This window comes from Alexandromys fortis, unplaced genomic scaffold, assembly GCF_014885135.2.
Source record: "Alexandromys fortis isolate MF-2015 unplaced genomic scaffold, M_Fortis_MF-2015_v1.1 scaffold_8_1_9099942, whole genome shotgun sequence".
NCBI lineage: Eukaryota > Metazoa > Chordata > Mammalia > Rodentia > Cricetidae > Alexandromys > Alexandromys fortis.
Window position 1 is genome coordinate 8,154,434 of NW_026067898.1, and position 19,342 is coordinate 8,173,775.

The 19,342-nt window shown below is 36.9% G+C and overlaps 1 protein-coding gene across 2 annotated transcripts in view; it reads right to left on the minus strand.

Annotated features, from left to right (window-relative positions):
* Positions 1-1,256: 1,256 nt before the first annotated feature.
* Positions 1,257-19,342, minus strand: part of Mtx2 (metaxin 2) — a 49,339-nt gene continuing 31,253 nt past the window's right edge. For both annotated transcript variants that reach the window (XM_050120362.1, XM_050120352.1), the window contains 7 exons: positions 16,421-16,493; positions 10,478-10,554; positions 8,946-9,038; positions 8,455-8,493; positions 7,944-8,069; positions 6,904-6,980; positions 1,257-1,693 (listed from right to left, as the gene is read on the minus strand). In XM_050120362.1, the coding sequence (XP_049976319.1) occupies positions 1,522-1,693; positions 6,904-6,980; positions 7,944-8,069; positions 8,455-8,493; positions 8,946-9,038; positions 10,478-10,554; positions 16,421-16,493 (657 nt within the window). In that variant the 3' untranslated portion in view covers positions 1,257-1,521. The remainder of the gene's footprint in view (positions 1,694-6,903; positions 6,981-7,943; positions 8,070-8,454; positions 8,494-8,945; positions 9,039-10,477; positions 10,555-16,420; positions 16,494-19,342) is intronic.

Sequence of the window (19,342 nt, forward strand, 5' to 3'; positions counted from 1 at the left end):
ATTCACATATACAGAATTTTTAAAACCTTTAAACAGAAAAGTGGCAGCAAACACCTACAATCCAGTACTCTCTTCTCTCTCTCTCTCTCTCTCTCTCTCTCTCTCTCTCTCTCTCTCTCTCTCTCTCTCTCTCTCTCTCTCTCTCTCTCTCTCTCTCTCAGCACTCTATGGAATAGAAAAATGAAACTAAATTCCCCTTTGAAAGCCTGAAGCCTGGCAGTTGTGACACACACCTTTAATCCAAGCATTCAGGAGGCAAAAACAGGCAGATCTGAGTTCAGGGCCAGTCTGGTCTACAGAGCGATTTCCAGGACAGCTAGGATTACATAGAAACCCTATGCAGAAAGGGAGAAAGGTGTTAGCTTGGAGATGAAATACAAACGAAGCAAGAAAGACTATGTGGTCATGGAGCGGGGAAGGGCTCCCCCCAATGGCCCGCTCATCTCGAGAAGCCCATGGCAGTCAATGACTGAGGAGAAAGGGAGAGAGACTTCTCTCTGAGGAGGGGGAAGCCATTGGTAGGCTGACCCACAACCCACACTGAATGACCTCACAAACATGAATAATTTGACTTAAGTTGCAAAAAAACCTTTCTATTATTTTAAAGACAGGAAGTTATGGGGAGATGGGATATATGTGGGGGAAGGGGAAGTACTGGAGGGAGTGGGGGATGCAGATGACTAAACTATTTGTACACATATATGAATATTTTAGAAGACTGTGACTCCATTTCCTCTTTTGTAAACTGGTGATGATTATCATTAAGTGTTCTGTGAAACGAACTGAGTTGGAAATGTCTGGTAAAGAATAAAAAGGTAGTATCAAATAACTATCACTCTCGACGTTAACAGATTTACATCTCCTTCTTTACAGCACCACTACTATGAGGGATGATGATAGATAATCCTTAGTTTTGTATATGAATTCCCATCCCTACTCCTATAAAAACTACCCCCTCACCAAAATAAAAGAATAAAAAAAAATCAATAAGTTCTCATCCTCATAAAATAGTTCTTTCAATTCATCCTGCCCTAATGAAACGTTACTTCACTTTAATTCAGGAATGAAGACTGTTCAATGCGTGCCTCACTGGACGACCAACAGTCACCCCGCTTTCTGGGCACACTGGGAGAGAATACTTTCCCAGGGCCACTTTCACCATGTGCTCCGTAGTCTCACTGCACACATCAGGTGCTTTCCTTAGAGAACTGTTTATTCCACGTGAGTAAGTTCAGTGAGTAGCCAAAGACAGTAAATGAAACAACCACAGTGCTTGAGGTTTATTTTTATATGCTCATAAAGAAATAAAATGTCAAGATATAGAATACAGTGTAACAAATCAAACAACTCAAAATGAAGGTAGACACAGACAGCACAAAAGAACATGTATATGACATTGTGCAAATTTCTGAGGTTTCAAAAAAGTGGTTTTGGTTTTGAAATTCTGAAACTTTTATTATACTGTTCAAGTAATTCATATTTCAAAAGTTAGATTTTTTTATAACTAATTGACATACAACTCTACGACAACCTGCCTTTACCCCGGTCTTCAAAATAGTGCTGTTCAATCCTTCTACAGAACGCAAGGAGGTTGCTATAGTTTTTCACCTTCTCAGAAAGTTCATCACTGGTCAGCTGTGTGGTGAGAATGGTGTACAAATGGCCAAACACCAAAGCATCAAGTTCAGTAGGTCTAAAAAAATAATGATGAGAAAAGCTAAGGCACCTCATTTTTACATTAGAAAGCATTCTTTTTTAAAGAACATTTTATTCATCAATTTGAAAAGAAAAAGTCACAGAAATAAATCCTACCACAACTTGATGGAAATTTTTTTCATTTACAGAACATGAAAAAGAGAACATTAATTGCATTCATTTTTAATTTATTTTTATTTCATGAACTTTGGTTCTTGCATGAATGTCTGTATGAGGGTGTCCAATCTCCTGGAAGTGGAGTTATAGGTGGTTGTGAGCTGCCATGTAGGTGCTGGGAATTGAACACAGGTCCTCTGGAAGAGCAGCCAGTGCTCTTCACCTCTGAGCCATCGCCCTAGTCCTAAATTCATTATTTTAATCATGAAATAAATATAGTATGCTTCCAGTGTGGCAGAAACTATGCTAGAGATTAAAAAAAAGATATTCTAAGACATGGAAAACAAGTGTGAACGTGTGCACTTGCACATGTGTGCAAACACACACACACACACACACACAGAGCAGGTTCTCCACATGCCCATTACAAAAGTCAATAAAAAGGCGATATGTGTCTTACACCGCAGTAAAGCTGCACTCACTGAACTGTTTCCCTCCCCAGGGTCTGCAGTCTCCGGGTTGGCTGAGTACATGAAGGCAGGAAGGTAAGTACACTGTAGGATGTGAGATGTACAACCTGGCACCTGCCTCTAACTGCAGTACTCAGGCCTAGTCAGTAACATTGTAAATTGAAGGTAATCTTGGGTTATACACCAATTTCTGTCTAAAAATAAAATGAAATGGAAGTGTGTATTCTGTGCTCACATTTAAGTAGGTAGTCAAAGGGTAGCATTTCTTTTTAAATAAGAAGAGACCTTGGATTTAATAGCACCATAATTTTTTCATCATAAGTGAAGAAATCAATAACAAGCAGATCCTTACAAAGAGCCAAGAACACGAGGAGATAAATGCAGAGTTAAGGTCTTCACTAGAGTAATATAAACACTAACTGTCCTATATCCCTAATATGTCTTAAAAAGAGATATCTATCTTACAAGTGGGGACTGGTTTTCTTAATACACATTTATGTCAATCATCCCTCACTTCTTATATGGCTGGGCATTCTTTATCAATAAACGAAGGCTCTGAATAAGGTCAACAGTGAATCTGTGCTCAAGTTAAGGTGGGTCAGAAGTACTCAAATGCTAAAAGTATATACTCATATATGGAGTTATATATGGATATAAATTTATATATAAAAATAAGCATACAAAAACTGTTACATAAGACAGTTACTTAAAGTTGCTTTTGAAAACCATTGGGAAGTAGGATACAACAGCTGAACCAAACAAAGCACATACATTATCAAAACACATTTTTTATAATCCATAAAATTTAAGACAATGTGTACTTGTATGGTCCTGGCTGGCCCAGAATTTTCTATATAAACCAGTTCATCCTCAAACTCACAAATCCACCTGCCTCTACCTCCCAAATACTAAGATTAAAGGCATTCTCTGCAATCCTTACAAATTTCAGTGACTCATGTTAACTGATTCTGACTTTTACAAATTATCAATTCCCACAATTCCTTCCTTTTAAAAAGTACTTGTGAGGCTGGAAAGAAGGCTCAGCAGGGTAAGGCACTTGCTGCCCAGCTTGATGGCCTGAGTTCTATCCCAGGAACTCACATGGTAGAAGGAGAACACCAGCTTCTTCAAGTTGTCCTCTGCCCTCCACCAACACATGCATAAATAATTGAAGTTTTGTAAAATAAAGTACACTTGTGGTTATGCGACAATATATGTAATTCTTAAAACTCAAAACCATGCTCATAAAAGTACCAATTTTACAAAATGTAAATTATGCCAAAAGAAAAAAGATAAGCAACCAATTCAGAAAAACCTACAGCTCTTATGAAAGACAAGGACAAACCAACAACAACTGAATTACACCAGCCATCGAGAAGGCTCAGCAGGTAAAGGCACTGGCTTCCTGATAATACAATCTCAGTCCCTGGGCCCACATTGTAGGAAAGAACCAACTCCCAGAAGCTCCACCCATGTGTCATAGTACACATGATCCCTGTACACACATGAAATAGTGAGCTTTAAACTGCTACTAAAGTATGAAACTCAAGGCCCTTTCTGTCTTTTTTCTCAATTACTGTTCTTGTTACAAAACTTTTTTCCTCTTTTCCATTTGGTTTCTTTTAAAAGTTTTTTCTCAATATCTCCAGTAGGTAAGTAACAACCAAAGTTGGTTTTAATTTTAGGAAGTAAAAGTAGGATACAAAGGAAAAGAGAATCTGTCACTGTTTAGTATACGTGAGAGCCAAGGGTACAATTCAAGGCGTCTAATTAGAATCTAACCTATGTATCTTAAGCCAGTACCTTACTAGTTAAGAAACCATGTCTCATGAAAAAATGACTTCTGCCACAGAAAAATTAAAAAAAGTTTTGCCACAGCAAAATAAAAGTACAAGTTACCTTTTCCTAAATGTAGATTCTTTCCATTTAATACTGATTAAATGAAGGGCAGATAGACATGTGGCATACACCTGTAATCCTAGCACTTGGGAGGCTAAGCAAGTGAGCGGAGGTTTGAGGTCAGCCTGAGCTACATAGCAAATTCCAGGACTACACAGTAATAGCTTTATCTCCAAAAATTAAATAAAAAGGATAGGCAAAATTATATTCTTCAATCTAATTATTAATAAAAAAATTTATCTGCCTAAGCATCACATTAGGTAAAATTTTTGAATGCTTATATCTTAAATGCCAATTAAATATCAAAAGCAGGTCTTCTGTTTTACAACTGTCTAAATTTCATTTTCTTTTGTAAGTTTAAATACAACTTAACAAAAGTAGTATCTTTTTCTCTAAATCACATGCCAAAAGGTCTATAGTTATCAATGCACTGACAAGGACTTTAACTAAAAATTATTCTCCTGCCCGCCCATGTATGTATAATATGTATGTGTAACAAAAATCACTCATTGGTAAACAAGAATAATGTACTTCAAACAATGAAACATAGCCCCTCTCAATTTTAGCACTAGTAAGAATTCAATACCAAAAAGAAAAAGAACTACATAATACTAACATCTGGGTATATGTCTTTGCGTTAGGGACTAAAGAACAGAAAGACAACATAGCTGTAAAAGCTGTAACTTCCAGGATCTGATGAATCCTGTAGGCTTTTTGCTTCAGAGATTAACAAGTCCCAATTTTTCATTTTAAAATAATTTTATAGAACCTGAGATGTATATGTTATATATGTAGTTTTAGATTACTTCTGTTACAAAATGACTTAGTTGAAGTATTTCTAAATTGTCATATTCATTTTCAATATAAAGTATGCTGGTGTGGCTACAGAAGACGATGTCTATGAAGAGTAGCAATCACAGCAAATAAAGCCCGGGGAGGACTTGTGTTTGACCCCAGCACCCATGTCACAGCTCATAATCACCACCCACATGTACAAACCCAATCATATACACAGAATTTAAAATAGAATAGAACAATTTTTTTAAAAATTATTGGAGCTGGAGAGATGGCTCAGTGGTTTAGAGCACTGACTGCTCTTTCAAAGGACCTGGGTTTGGTTCCCAGCACCCACATCACAGCTCGTAGTTGCCCTTACACTCCAGCTCCATGGGTCCAATGGCCTCTTCTGGCTCTGCAGGAACCAGCCCTATCAACAGGCTTTGGATTTGATAATAGACCTTACAGACTCTTCTTCAAAAGAATAAAGCAATCTAGGAAGTTCCTGACATCAACCTCAGGCTTCCACAGGCACACACCTATCCATGCATGTACAGTCATATACACATTTACATATGGGAGCACACACATGCATGCATACCATACACATGAAAAAGTATTACCAACCTAAAATACAGTGTTTCTAATAATAAGCCAAGAAAAAAAATAGCCTTAAGAAAGTCATTGAAAGCCGGGCGGTGGTGGCGCAAGCCTTTAATCCCAGCACTCTGAAGGCAGAGGCAGGCGGATCTCTGTGAGTTCGAGGCCAGCCTGGTCTACAAGAGCTAGTTCCAGGACAGGAACCAAAAAAGCTACGGAGAAACCCTGTCTCGAAAAATCAAAAAGAAAAAAAAAGGCATTGAGATGAAAATACTAATTTAAACTCATCTACACTGTATCACATAATTGAACAATCACTTTCAATATATGAAAATTATTATTTTTGCCAGGCAGTGATGACACATGCCTTTAATCACAGCACTCAGGAGATTGAGGCAGCTGGATCTGAGTTAAAAGCCAGTCTGGTCTACAGAATAAGTTCCAGGACAGTCAGGGATACACAGGAAACACTGTCTTAAACCTCCTCCCTAGTTATAATTTTTAATAAAGAAAAATCTTTGCCCTTTTAATGAACCTTATTAATTAAAAATGTAATTAGCATTAAAATGTTAAACTCTTGTTAATAAAATATGCATTACTCAATTTACATATATACATATATTTTATCTATACTCCTTAATATCTGTATTTATGATATTTTCATTTTAAAAGGATAAACACCTCTTGCCCTTCTGACAGTATTCTGCTTGTTATTAATGACTCTCCTGGTCTTCAAGCATCTTACACTACAGATTGGAGCTATATTAGCAGCATATTTATGTTGTTGTACTTGAAAGTTTGAGATTTTAATATTTTGTACTTCTTCCAGCACTTTAAACTATATCAAAATCTTTGTCAAATCATACAAAAACTGACTGATTTACATGACTGATCTTAAGAAAACTCAATGACAAGGACTAGACTTTAGAAATCTTAGTTCTATGTTAAGCAGCACTGTGCCTCACAGTCAAGAGGGGAATAAATGTTTAATGAGTACAAAAATGAATTTTAAAAAACAAGTCTTTTCTATATATTTATATATTATATACACATATACTATACATTATATGCATATTACCATATACATTACATATATAGTATATGTTACTGTATATCTATATCTCTCTCTATATATAGTAATGTATCTTGCTACTTGAAAATAAAATCTGTGGACAGAAAGCTGCAACATCAATGCCATGACCACATGGGGCTGGACCCTTTCCTGTACGTAACAAGAAGAACAGAGTTATATGTCCTTCTTGAAAAGAAGAAGAGCTCTGTGATGAAAGACATCTGAAACCTCTATGTCAAGCAAAGCCATTCCCACAAGAAGAATACGTCTTACTGCTTATTGAAGAAGTAAGGTTGTGTTCCCAGTCTTTGGGAAAGGGCTTGACAGCACAGGTCCACATCTTCTAAGACCTATGCAGGCAGTGAACCAAAGAGAAAAGTAGCCAAGTTAGCAAAACCATAAAAGTATGTGAGACTCTATATCCCAGTTCATAACAAAAACAGACTCAGTTTAAATTTTTAAGACCATAGACCTTATACATGACATAAGTAATGTTTTTGATATTAATGGGAATTAGTGAAACGCCATTAAATACAACTTAAGTTACTGATAAAGATCACTGTTTAACAAAAAGTTTTTCTCTCAAAATTTAATTCTCTAAACAATGTTTTCCTGAGACCATATATTCAATGATTTTGCTTATATTTTAAGGGGTGAAGGGAGTCTACTCCATAAAAATGACATACTAGAAAGTGCTAGAGACTGACCTCACTCACTCTATCCAGTTACTTGCTAACTCCCTGTAGCACACATCAGTATGATGTCTAGCTAGGAATCAGGGAGAGAAAAAAAAAAATCACCAGTTAGCTTAAATGACTGATGTTCAACCTCAAGACCTTGAAAATTACACTTTTAAATTTTTTGTTACTTTAGTAAACTTAAGACAACCCCCTTCAAGTGAAGCCAGTTAAGTACTGTACTTAATAAAGCTTTATTAAGATCTGATGCTGCAGATCTATTTATTGACAAAAGATTGCAATAATATGCTGTTTTAGAAGGAGAAAAAAATCAAGTTATAGAACAGCAGGCAAAATATGATCCCATTTGAGGACAGTATTACTTAGACATCTAGAAAATATTCTGCAAACGAAGAGGAGCAAGTCTGAGGTGGCAGAATCTCAGAAATTACTTGTCATTTAGGCCTCATAGGCATAGGCAACTTTCATAAGAGAAGTATAACTATGTAACGAGAGAGAAAGGATATCAAGTATTTTGCTGTTTATGTTACAATATTACACTGAGATTATTCTTTAAACTAAGGCCATTTTAATGCATAGGAATAGATCCTTTTGTTAATTTCGATCTGTACTGACCTGGTCCAGAGTCTTGTTACCCCATCCGATAGCTTTCATCTTACGTTTGACTTCCCACTGCTTCTGATAGGCCAAAATGTGGTTCAGGGGCCAAGGGTAAGGGGAGCCATACCTAGCATGAGTGATCTAAAGCAAAAAAACTTTGTGAAACACAGAATCCTTCCTACAAAACAATGCATTTTTGCAAACAGAATTCTAAAATGTATCCCCGGAGTGCATACATAAAGCAATCTTGAAAAAAATATATATAGCTTACAACATAAAAAATTAAAATTTTAAACCATTCCCTTTAAAAATATATAAACTTTTATGTACTTCACAACCAGTTCTATCAAACAATGACACATGGCTTCCCTAAAATGTATGTGCAAGCAAAATTAAAGTAAGTGAAAAACTGTATCACTAATGGTATAAACCACAATGTTTCATTTATGAGCAGGGACTTGCGATTCTGAGCAGAAGTGTTTTCTCATTAAATTTTAATTAAGATAAATGCTGCAGAACCACTCACCTCCCCGGCTGTAGCTTCATCACACCACTGGAGATACAGCTAGGAACAAAACAAGAGTCACTGAAACTACCAAAAAGAAAAGGGTCAAACTTATTTCTTGCCACAGTAATTCCTAATAAGACAACTTTGTAAATCAAATATATGAGCTTTTTCCTTCTTGGCTAATTCACTGGACAGAATTATCAAATTTACCAGCAGTCTTTACAGAAAACATTTCTTATGTACAGAACATATGTTTGTACATATGTACAGCAGTATTGTATGGGTATTATTAAAGTAAACTGCAAAAGGCTAACGTGAAACAGTGAGTAGACAAGACTCACTGCTTCTAAGAGCAACAGCAGAGCTGAAGATATCTGGAAACTTGTTTATAGATAATGACCCCCAGCCTGACCAGCTTCTCAAGGGCTTTACAGTAGACCGTAAGGAAAGTTTATACGAGAAGGCAAATTATACAAGACTCCTTTATTTCAAGCATTATAATCTTATACCTCTGCAGTCAACAGCATATTGTTGACTAATTCCATGTAAGCTTTCATTTCTACTTTTTGGACTTCATCCAACCCATCACTAAGAGAATGACCCTAAAGGGAATTTAAAAAAATTTTAAAAGAGCATCATATTAAAATACAAAAATCTTTCAGTTATCTTTCTATCACAAGTAATATAGTGTATAAATGTCCAATGGATTAATTTCCAAAATGCTTTCTAAAACAAAATTATTATGTATAAAAATATACCTAATATTCAGTCACTACTAAGTAGTTTTAATTTGAAATACAAAAGATGTATTTTCAATAGACAAAATTACAGAATGAATTATTTCATAAAAGAGGAAAACAAAATGGTTAGTAGTAAACCTTGTATTTTTCAGGCATAAACCTTAAAAACAAAATAAATGTTAAACATGTACTACTTATAAAATGGGCAAAGATAAAGGAAAATAGCTAACGATATGGGGACAAAGACAAAGTCAAAAGTAACACTGGAGAGACATAAAACAGAATAGCTCCTAGCTCAATGTGATGATCTGTTCTAATTATTAAAAGATATATGTCAAAGCATCCTAATAACACTTTCAGGAATTTATCTTTTTGTTTGCTTTGTCTGGGACAGAGTCTTAATATGTAGCCCTGGCTGGTCTGGAACTCACTCTGTAGACCAAGCTGGCCTCAAACTCACAGAGACCCTCCTGCCTCTGCCTTCAGAGTGCTGGGATTAAAGGTGTGCATCACCACGCCTGCCTTAGAAATTTATCTTAATGAAACAAGTATACAGAGTTTTCTGCAAAAGAAAATTCATTTTAATACTTATAAATAGCAATATAAAAGATCAATGTCCAAATGCTCATTTAAAAACTATATAATGCATAAAACACAACAGAAAACCATGCAACCATTTTTAAGATATGTATCTGTGTATAGTCATTAATATGGAATCATTTTAAAGGATAAAACAACACATAATAGTATGATCTGGTTTTCTGTCTATATAAAGGTCTGCAAGAATGCTGCCCTAAGAATGAAAGTGCTGCTTTTTTGTTATTGTTCCTACAAATTTCTCTGTAGCTTTGGTTCCTGTCCTGGAACTAGCTCTTAGACCAGGCTAGCCTTGAACTCACAGAGATCCTGCCTCTGCTTCCTGAGTGCTGGGATTAAAGGTGTGCGACACCACTGCCTGGCTAATAACAGTGTTTCTTAACGGTTAAAATCCAAATTAAACAAATGAACAGAACTATTGACTGCCAAGTAAGAAACTTAATACTTTCAACTTCAAAAACATATCCTATATCTATCTTCCTTCTCAAAGTTCTTAAGAACTTAAAAGGTTCATTTAAGACAGAAATTCTCATTTCCCTATATTAGAAAAAAAATCAACCTACATCTTTGCTATTGATTCATATTATGAAACAGCACCCAACTTATAGTTCAAAAATATTTTCTAATAATTTACATCAGCATTTCATTAAGCTAGGTTCAAATCAATGAAAATGGTCACATGCATTTTCTATTTTTTCCATTACCTTGGCTTTAACGAACTGGACTATAGGACCAAGTTCTGACACTACTTGATTTCCCACATGAATAAAAGGTACTTTTCCTGTTGAGGAGGAGAAAAGATGTAAGAAAACAGTTTCAGTAAATTAAAGTTTGTGCTAGTAAAAAAAAAAAAAAAGTTAACAAGAAACTCAGGTTTGTTTTAGTCATAAAGAAATGTTATAAAATTGTAATTTTCCAAATGACAGCCACAAGCATCTGCTAAAGTCTACAAATTTTAAGCAACGATTGCCAATAAATTTTAAAATAAAGGAGCCAAAAAAAAAAAAAAAAAGAGCCAAGTATAAGCAGCACATGCTGAAATCCCAGAACTCAGGAAGCCGAGGCAGGATTTGAAGATCAAACACAGCCCCCAAAGTAAAACTCACAGAAATCAAATTACTACAAAGGAGGGAGGGAAAGAACAAGCAGATTCATTTTCAGAGTTCTTGCCTAGATATATCAACTAGTCATCACGTTCTCATTTCAGAACACTAAATAAGATTAATAATAAATCCCATGGCCCAAGCCAGGACACTAGTTCAAGATCACTGAAAACTTCCAAAGAAATATAACTGGGATTTCTCTTCGGGGTACAGCACAAAACCTAAATCTATACTGAAAAGTGTTTTTTGTGGTGGTGGTGGGTTTTTTGTTTTTGTTTGTTTTCTGAAACAGGGTCTCAGTGTGTGTAATCTTGGCTGACCTGAAACTCACTTTGAAGACTATGCTGGTTTCAAACGCCCAGAGATTCACCTGTCTCTGCCTCCTGAGTGCTGGGAAAGGCAGTCTTCAAATGTTTTCTTTTATGCTTTCTAATTTTAAATCCAATACTCACTGAAGTCAGTATTCTTAGTGAGCAGTGATGATGAATAAATGGTGTGGACTCAAAGAATGTACCACCTTGGAGGGTGTTCTACTTTGAGTTATGTTCCCAACACACAAGAGGAAAAGAACAAAACAGTAAGCTCTTCAAATGGTAACGCTAAGAGACATATCTCAACTTATAGCTCCAGTGCTTGAACAGCATGAGGCTGTGGGTTCACACCTCAGTAGGGAAAGTAAGGGAAAGAGAGAGAGAAGAAGAAACTGATGTCTTTAAATAAATGCCACATTAGAGAGTAATATTCCATTTAATAAACATTAATGCTTAATAAAACTATGAGAGATAAAGGAAACCAGTCTCTGAATAGCAAGCTTGCCCACTCCAAGTGTGAAAGGATGATTTAGTTCAAGCAGAGTTCACACTAACAGCAGGCCTCTGCCTACTACTTTTCCCTTTATTCACTTCTAATTCAGTCAGCCTGAGGGTAATGGATGAGGTGCCTGGCACCAATAAAAGCTTCATCTGCATCTGTGGGATAACACTACAAAGAAAAGAGAGCCTTTGGGAACACAACACTCAAGAGATGTATTTTTATTTCCCTACTAGCAATGGTGCATTCCTTTTACTGCTTTATAAATCTCAAAAAACAAACAAGCTAAACTGGATAAACATTAGGTTATATTGTTATTTGGTTTTAACTTGGAAAAAAAACTTTATTACAGTAAATACAGGTCATCTGAGATTTTGAAAAAAAAAACTGTTTCATGCCTAGACATGAAATATAGATATGAAATATGACATTTAAGATTTTATTTGATTGGGCTGGAGAGATGGCTCAGTGGTTAAGAGCATTGCTTGCTCTTCCAAATGTCCTGAGTTCAATTCCCGGCAACCACATGGTGGCTCACAACCATCTGTAATGAGGTCTGGTGCCCTCTTCTGACCTGCAGACATACACACAGACAGAATATTGTATACATAATAAATAAATATTAAAAAAAGATTTTATTTGATGTGTGTGAGGTAACTCCAGTTCCGTGTGCACGTGTGCACTCTCACACAAGAGCTCTGTTCCTTAGCGCTAAATGAAGGAAACACAAAGATCCCGGGGGCTGGCTACTTAGTCTAGCCAAATGGTGAACTACTGGTTCAGAGAGATCTTATTTCAAAAGGAAATAAACCAACAAAAAGGTGGAAAGCCACAAAGAAAGACATATTAACTTCTGGCCTCTGCGTGTGATACACCACACCTACTCCCCCCACACACACAAATTAAGCATTGTAGGTAATAAGCATAGAAATAATGTGGCTAGTCAGCTGAATATGCAAATACATTCAATAAAGAGATAGAGTAAGATGAAGCAGCAGTGAGGAGTGATCCCTTCCTTCTCACCAGGTTAACTAGTCACTGTGCAGTCTTTACTGCAGCTATCAGGCAAACAATTCTCTGCGTCAAATAGAACTGTGTGTTCTGATTCTCATTTTAAACAGAAGTTACTCCAGATCATATTTTTTATCTATGTGTGTGTGTGTGTGTGTGTGTGTGTGCGCGCGCACGCGCACTCGTGCACACATGTGTACAGGTGCATTCACCCATGCAGGTATGGGTATGCGGCAGCAAGAAGTTGATATGACATTAGTGTCCTTTGTCATTCTTCCATCAGTCTGTCTCCATCTTACTTTGATTTTGGAAACAGAGTCTCTTACTGGTCTTAGAACTCAAGGATTAGGTAGACTGCACGTCTGTTTCCTAGCCCTGGGACTGCAGGCATGTAGCGCACTACGCCTGTCCGTGCTCTATGCACCACCATACAGTTTGTGAGCTGGGCAAGGGGCTGGAGATTGAAACACACAAAGACTCACAGACAGAGACACGGGTCATCCTTGAAGCCAGAATGCCCCAAGAATGCCCCCTTTATTGTTTTCAGGGGGCAGCTTATATAGGGATAGCCACGCCCCAGCCAAACGCACCAGAAACCATTCCCCTGCCATCAGGAACTCCTGAGGGTCTCATGCTCAGAGCAGCTGTAGGCACTCAGATCAGGGGAAAACAAGTTGTTTACAAGAAATTCAGGATCTGGGGGTTCACAGCTCCCAACACAGGCAGATACTGGCATGCTCAGATTTTTGTGTGGGTGCTAAAGATCTGAACACTGGGCCTCATGCGTGGACTGTAAATAGAGAACCATCTCCCTAGCCCTAATTTTCTTTCAGAGACTGTCAGCTAGAAACTTAGATGTCATCTTGTCTGAGCAGCTCATGTAAAAAAGTTAAAAGAAGAGAAGTAGTACTGCCCAAGGAAACAGTTAGTAACAAAGGAACAGGACTAATGACTTCCTAACTATTAGCCAAAATGTTTTCTAACTGTCCTATGTTCTGTTTCAGAAACCCATTACAAGCTGAGTACGGCGGCACATTCTTTTAATCCCAGCACTCAGAAGGCAGAGACAGGTTCTATGAGTTCATGGCCAGCCTGGTCTACATAGAGAGTGCCAGAACAGCCAAAGAAATATAGCGAGTATGGTGGTTTGAATGAAAATGGGCTTTAATGAAGGAAGTGTGTCCCTGGGGATGAGCTTTGAGGTTTCAGCTGGGCAAGCCAAGCCTAGCGGCTCACTGCCTCTTCCTGCTACCTATATATCCAAATGTAGAACTCTGCCAGGTACGCCACCATGTCCTGCCATGATGATAATGGATAAATCTCTGAAATTGCAAGCCAGCCCCAATAAAAGTTTTCCTTTATAAGAGTTGCCATGGTCATGCTGTCTCTTCATAGCAATAGAAACCCTAAAACAGTGAGCCCTTGTCTCAAAAAAAATTATAATTTTAAGTAGGCAGATTTTTAAGGAAATTTTGCACTTATCACTCCCAATCATGATAAAGGAAATACTAATTTAAGACAAGATTAAGTATAAATATCTTAGTAAGAAGGCCAGAGAGCATGGCAATAAATGTATAAAATGAAGCTAATCCATAATTATATAAGCACAACAAACTACATCACTTCTTGCCACTTATCCTAACTTCAGTGTTAAATTACTAATCATTTTATAAGTAGGTGTGTTAGTTTGGATGCAATTGGCCCCCAAAAGCTCATAGCGAATGGCACTATTAGGAAGTGTGGTTTTGCCGGTGTTGGAGTGGCCTTCAAAGGGAGAAAGTGTATCGCTGTGGTGTGGGCTCTGAGGTCTCAGATATGCTCAAGCCATGTGCAGTGTCTCAGATAACTTCCTGCTGCCTGCTGATCAAGAAACACCTCCTTCTCAGCACCTCCAGCACCATGCCTGCATGCCATCATGTCCCACCATGATGATAATGGACTAAACCTCTGAAACTTAAGTCACCCAATTAAATGTTTCCCTTTATAAGAGTTGCTATGATCACGGAGTCTCTTCACAGCCAGAGAAACCCTAAGACAGTAGGTATAAACCAAATTCCTTATATGACAAAGAAAAAGACAGTGAAGATACAATGTATTTCAACAGAATTCCATAGTTTACATTAGCATCTGAGCCAGCTAGTTTTTATGTCAACTTGTCGCAAGCTAGAATGATATGAGATAAGAGAATCTCAACTGAGAAACTGAATGCATAACAGTGGTTTCTCAACCTTCCTCAACTGCAACCCTTTAATATAGTAGTTCTTCGTGTTGTGGTGACCACCAACCATAAAATTACTTTTGTTTCTACTTCACAACTGCAATTTTGCTATTTTATGAATTGTAATATAAATTACCTGTGTTTTCTGTGAAAGGGTTGTTTGATTTCCCACGAAAGGGGTCATGACACTCAGGGTTAAGATTGCTCCGAAAGATTGGGCTATAGACAAGCCTGCAGGGCATTTTCTTAATTAGTGACTGATGTGGAAGGGCCAAGTACATTTATGGATGATGCAACCCCTGAGGGCTGGTGGTCCTATAAGAAAGCAGGCTGAGCAAGCTATGAGGAGAAAACTAGTAAGCAGTGTTTCTCCATGGTCTGCATCAGCTCCTGCCTCCAGGTTCCTGTCCAGTTTGAGTTACTACCTTGGTTTCCCTTAGTGGACTGAGATTCAGAACTATGTAAGCAAAATAAACTTTTTCCTCCCCAAGTTGCTTCTGGTCATGGTGTTTCATCACAGCAATAGCAACCTCTAAAAATCCAAAATATATTTGATTTCTAAGTCTAGAAAATTTTTCTTAGAAATGTTTTCTAAGTTTATTCAGAAATCCAATAAATGTACATTTGTATGGAATTTTCAGTGTTATGGGATGGGTATCTACAGATAGTCTAACAATTATTATCACCCTTAAAAACTTAAGGGTGAAAATAAAATGCTAAACACAGCTAATTGCTAAATAATCACCATATCAAAATGAAGAGATTAACAAATTTTTATATGCATAAAAAGCTATATAGCATACCTACACTAATCAATTATACATAATCATTTATTCATGAAAGAATGATTCTGTGTAGTTATTGCTTTAGCAAAACCAAAATGAAAATAATCTGTGACACTATATTTAACATTTAATTAGCTTTGAGACATTTGAATGAATTATTTGAATCTCATTGATTTAAGACTAGTTAGATCTATTGGCATCTAACATACAAATCATCCTCATCACTAAATCCACTAGCATGTAACACAGATCACTGTCATCATTCAGAAGAGCCAAAGTGAAGCTTTACTAAAAGTACTTTAAAATACTAAAAAAAGAAAGTTGATGATTTAATTATTTCACGTGCTTTTTTCTTCTACCTATTCTATAGGAAATATAACTCAGGGATGCTGAAAAATTCATTAACATTAAAATTTGCTTTCAGGTAAGGAAAGCCCTATATAGATAAGACTGGGGAAACGTGATACCACATATGTACTGAACATCCAGTTAAAAATCTCAGACCAGAGGTGACATAAATAGACATAGGCCTTCATGATTAAGCTTATAACTGCTACTTTAAAAAGATAAGTCTTCAAAGGGGGAAAAATAAACTAAGGATTTGATAACGGGGGCTAGAAATACGGCCAGTAGTAAGGAACTGACCTAGCAGGTTCAAGGCCTTAGGTTCAATCCTCAGTACAAAAGAATAAACAGCATTAACAGAAAACACACACTTACCAGATGGAGACATGTATTCTGCATTTGCCCTACACACCACTTTGACAGGCAGATTACACATTTGCAGAAAGGCCTGTAAATGAAGAGAAACATAATAAGCCTGGTAAGAATACACACATATTTGAAAAGAACTCTTCCTTCTTCATTTCTTTCCTAAATAGTCCATACAATAATACTCCACTGGAAAATGATGAGCAGTTTAAAGCTTCCAAGCAAAATTATCATTTTACTTAAAAAAAAATCTGTCATTAGTAAATATATAAACTTAAGACAATTATATATATATTCTTAAGAAAAAAATTTATTCACATTTATATTACTTTATGTAAGTAAGCAATATTACATATTGCTTTAACTTTCTTTAATGGATGACTAATGTCAAAATTTTATTAAGATACTGATAGTTTAATATTTTTATTCACTGAAAGACTGCCACCTTTCTTCTCATACTGGAAAATTCAAAATGTTATTTCTGCTACTCAATGTTTTTCTCAGTAATCCTCAAAATCCTGACATGTGGTTTTTATGTTAACTAATTCATCATTTAAGATTTAAATTGGGCTAGTTAGTGGTGGTGCACATCTTTAATCCCAGCACTCAGGAGGCAGAGGCAGGCAGATCTCTGAGTTCTAGGCCAGCCTGGCCTACAGAGCTAGTTCCAGGACAGCCAAGGCTACACAACAAAAACCTGTTTCAAAAAATCTTTTAAAAAAAAAAATTCAAATTGGGAGCCAGAGCCCAGTAAATAAAGGTGTTTGTCTCCAATCCTGACAACCTGAGTTTGAGTACCCTCCAAAACCCACATGGTGAAAAGAACCGGCTCCCAAAAGTTGTTCTCTGTCTTCTATACACATATGGTGACACACATGCTCATGCTTGTGAGCACGCTCGCTCTCTCTCTCTCTCTCTCTCACACACACACACACACACACACACAGCACAACTCATAAATAAACATAAGATTAAATAAAATTTTAAAGAGACAAATGATTTTCCCCTGGTTTACAGAAGGATTAAATGTCTACCAATAAAAGAGTAGGTAGACGATATAGTATATCCAAAACCAGAATGTTCTACAGCTGTTTTCTCTTAAAAGCTTATGCTTTGGAAGAATTTTTTATGATTAAAAAATATATAAACTGGGTGTGGTGGCACACGCCTTTAGTTCCAGTACTTGGCGGGCAGGTGGATCTCTGAGTTTGAGGCCAGCATGGTCTATATGGTGAGTTCCAAAACAGTCAGGTTACATAGAGACCCTGTCTCAAGTGGGGGGGGGGGGAGAAGAAGAACAAGAAGAAAGAAACAGAAAAAATATTCATATATACAAAATTCTACCTAACCTACTATTTCCTAGGGCACTCCAGATTTGCGCCCCTGTCCTCTTTCATGACTTTGTGACTCCTCCTCTTACAGTTTTCCAATGTTCTTTCTACACGATAATTCATTACATTGGGAAACCTTAAGTTACTGTAGTTCTAATTCCCATACACACTTTAGAATCGGGAAAAACTTTTCTTATTTTCACAAGTTGACAAATTATAATAAAAATAGTCAAATGTAAGTTGCCATAAATCACTTCGTTAGCAAGGCTATTTCTATCATATATTGAAATTAAGGCTAGAACAGCCAGCTTATACACAACACAAATTTCTCAAGAGCTGTTTCCTAGGCTTCCTTTTCCATTTTGGATTGAAAATCAATACTAAACATGAACAACTTTCTAAACAAATCTCTGATTTACCCATTTGTAAAACTAAGTTAAGACTGTTCCAGGACACTCTGGGTTACATCACAAGAGCCTATCTTGTTACAAGACCCTGTCTCAATAAAATAAAAATAAAACTCTGTATTTTAATTTAAAAGTATGTCAATTAAGCGCGAGTAAAGTTTTGTAATTTATGTATATCTGATCTCCCCAAGCAAAAGAAATGCTTTAGAAAGCCAAAGAAAATAATTTTGCTTTTTTTGTATTTCTGCTGGTCTCCTTACAATCTCCTTCATTTTCCCTACAACTGACTTATAATATTGTAGTATTTGATGCCAAGCGCTCGATGTTGTTTATTTTGCAATGTTATCTGGGTACTCCAATCAAAGTGGGCAAGTTACTGTGGCAGATACCGTTATCTGCCCTACCCTCACCCATCCATATTCCCCCTCTCCTGGAAGCGGGAGAAGTCTCAGCAGCAGATACTAAGTGCAAGTTCCGGGACTCCACACAGTAGACGGAAACAGGCATAATCAGAAGAAACAGAAAAGGTGGAGAGGAGCACCTATCAGCAACCCTTCACACTGTAATCCAAAGAAGGGAGAGATCAATGATGGTGACTGCAAACTGATTTCAGGAACAGGAAAAAGACTAGGGTCAAGAGACAGCTCAAACTTGAGGGCCTGATGTGGGATGCGGGGGATCCACATAAAAAGCCATGCAGAGGGTAACTCCACCTCAGGGCAGGAGGAAGAGGGAAAGCAGAGCCCTTGAACTTCCTGGCCACTGGTCCAGCCACTCACTGAGTTTCAGGTTCAGTGAGAAACCCTCTCTCAAAAAAATAAGGTGGAGATGGCCACAGTGGCCCATGATTTTAATTTCAGAACTCAAGATGCAGAAGTATCTCTGAATTTAAGATCAGCCTAGTCTACGCAAGACATTTCAGGCTTGCTAGGAATACTACAGTGAGCCCCTGAATCAAAATAAAATAAAATAAAATAAAAACATGGAAAGTGACACCTGACATCAACCTCTGATCTTCACACACATGCACACATACATGAACATGTAAACACACAAAAAAAACACAAGAAAATGAGAACGTACTCATATTAACTGTGAAATATGAAGAGAAATTTATTGAGAACAAAAGTCTAGGAGAGACTAAGGCCTTCAACAAAGCAAGAGTTTGAAATAATTTAGTTCTTTTCAAAGAC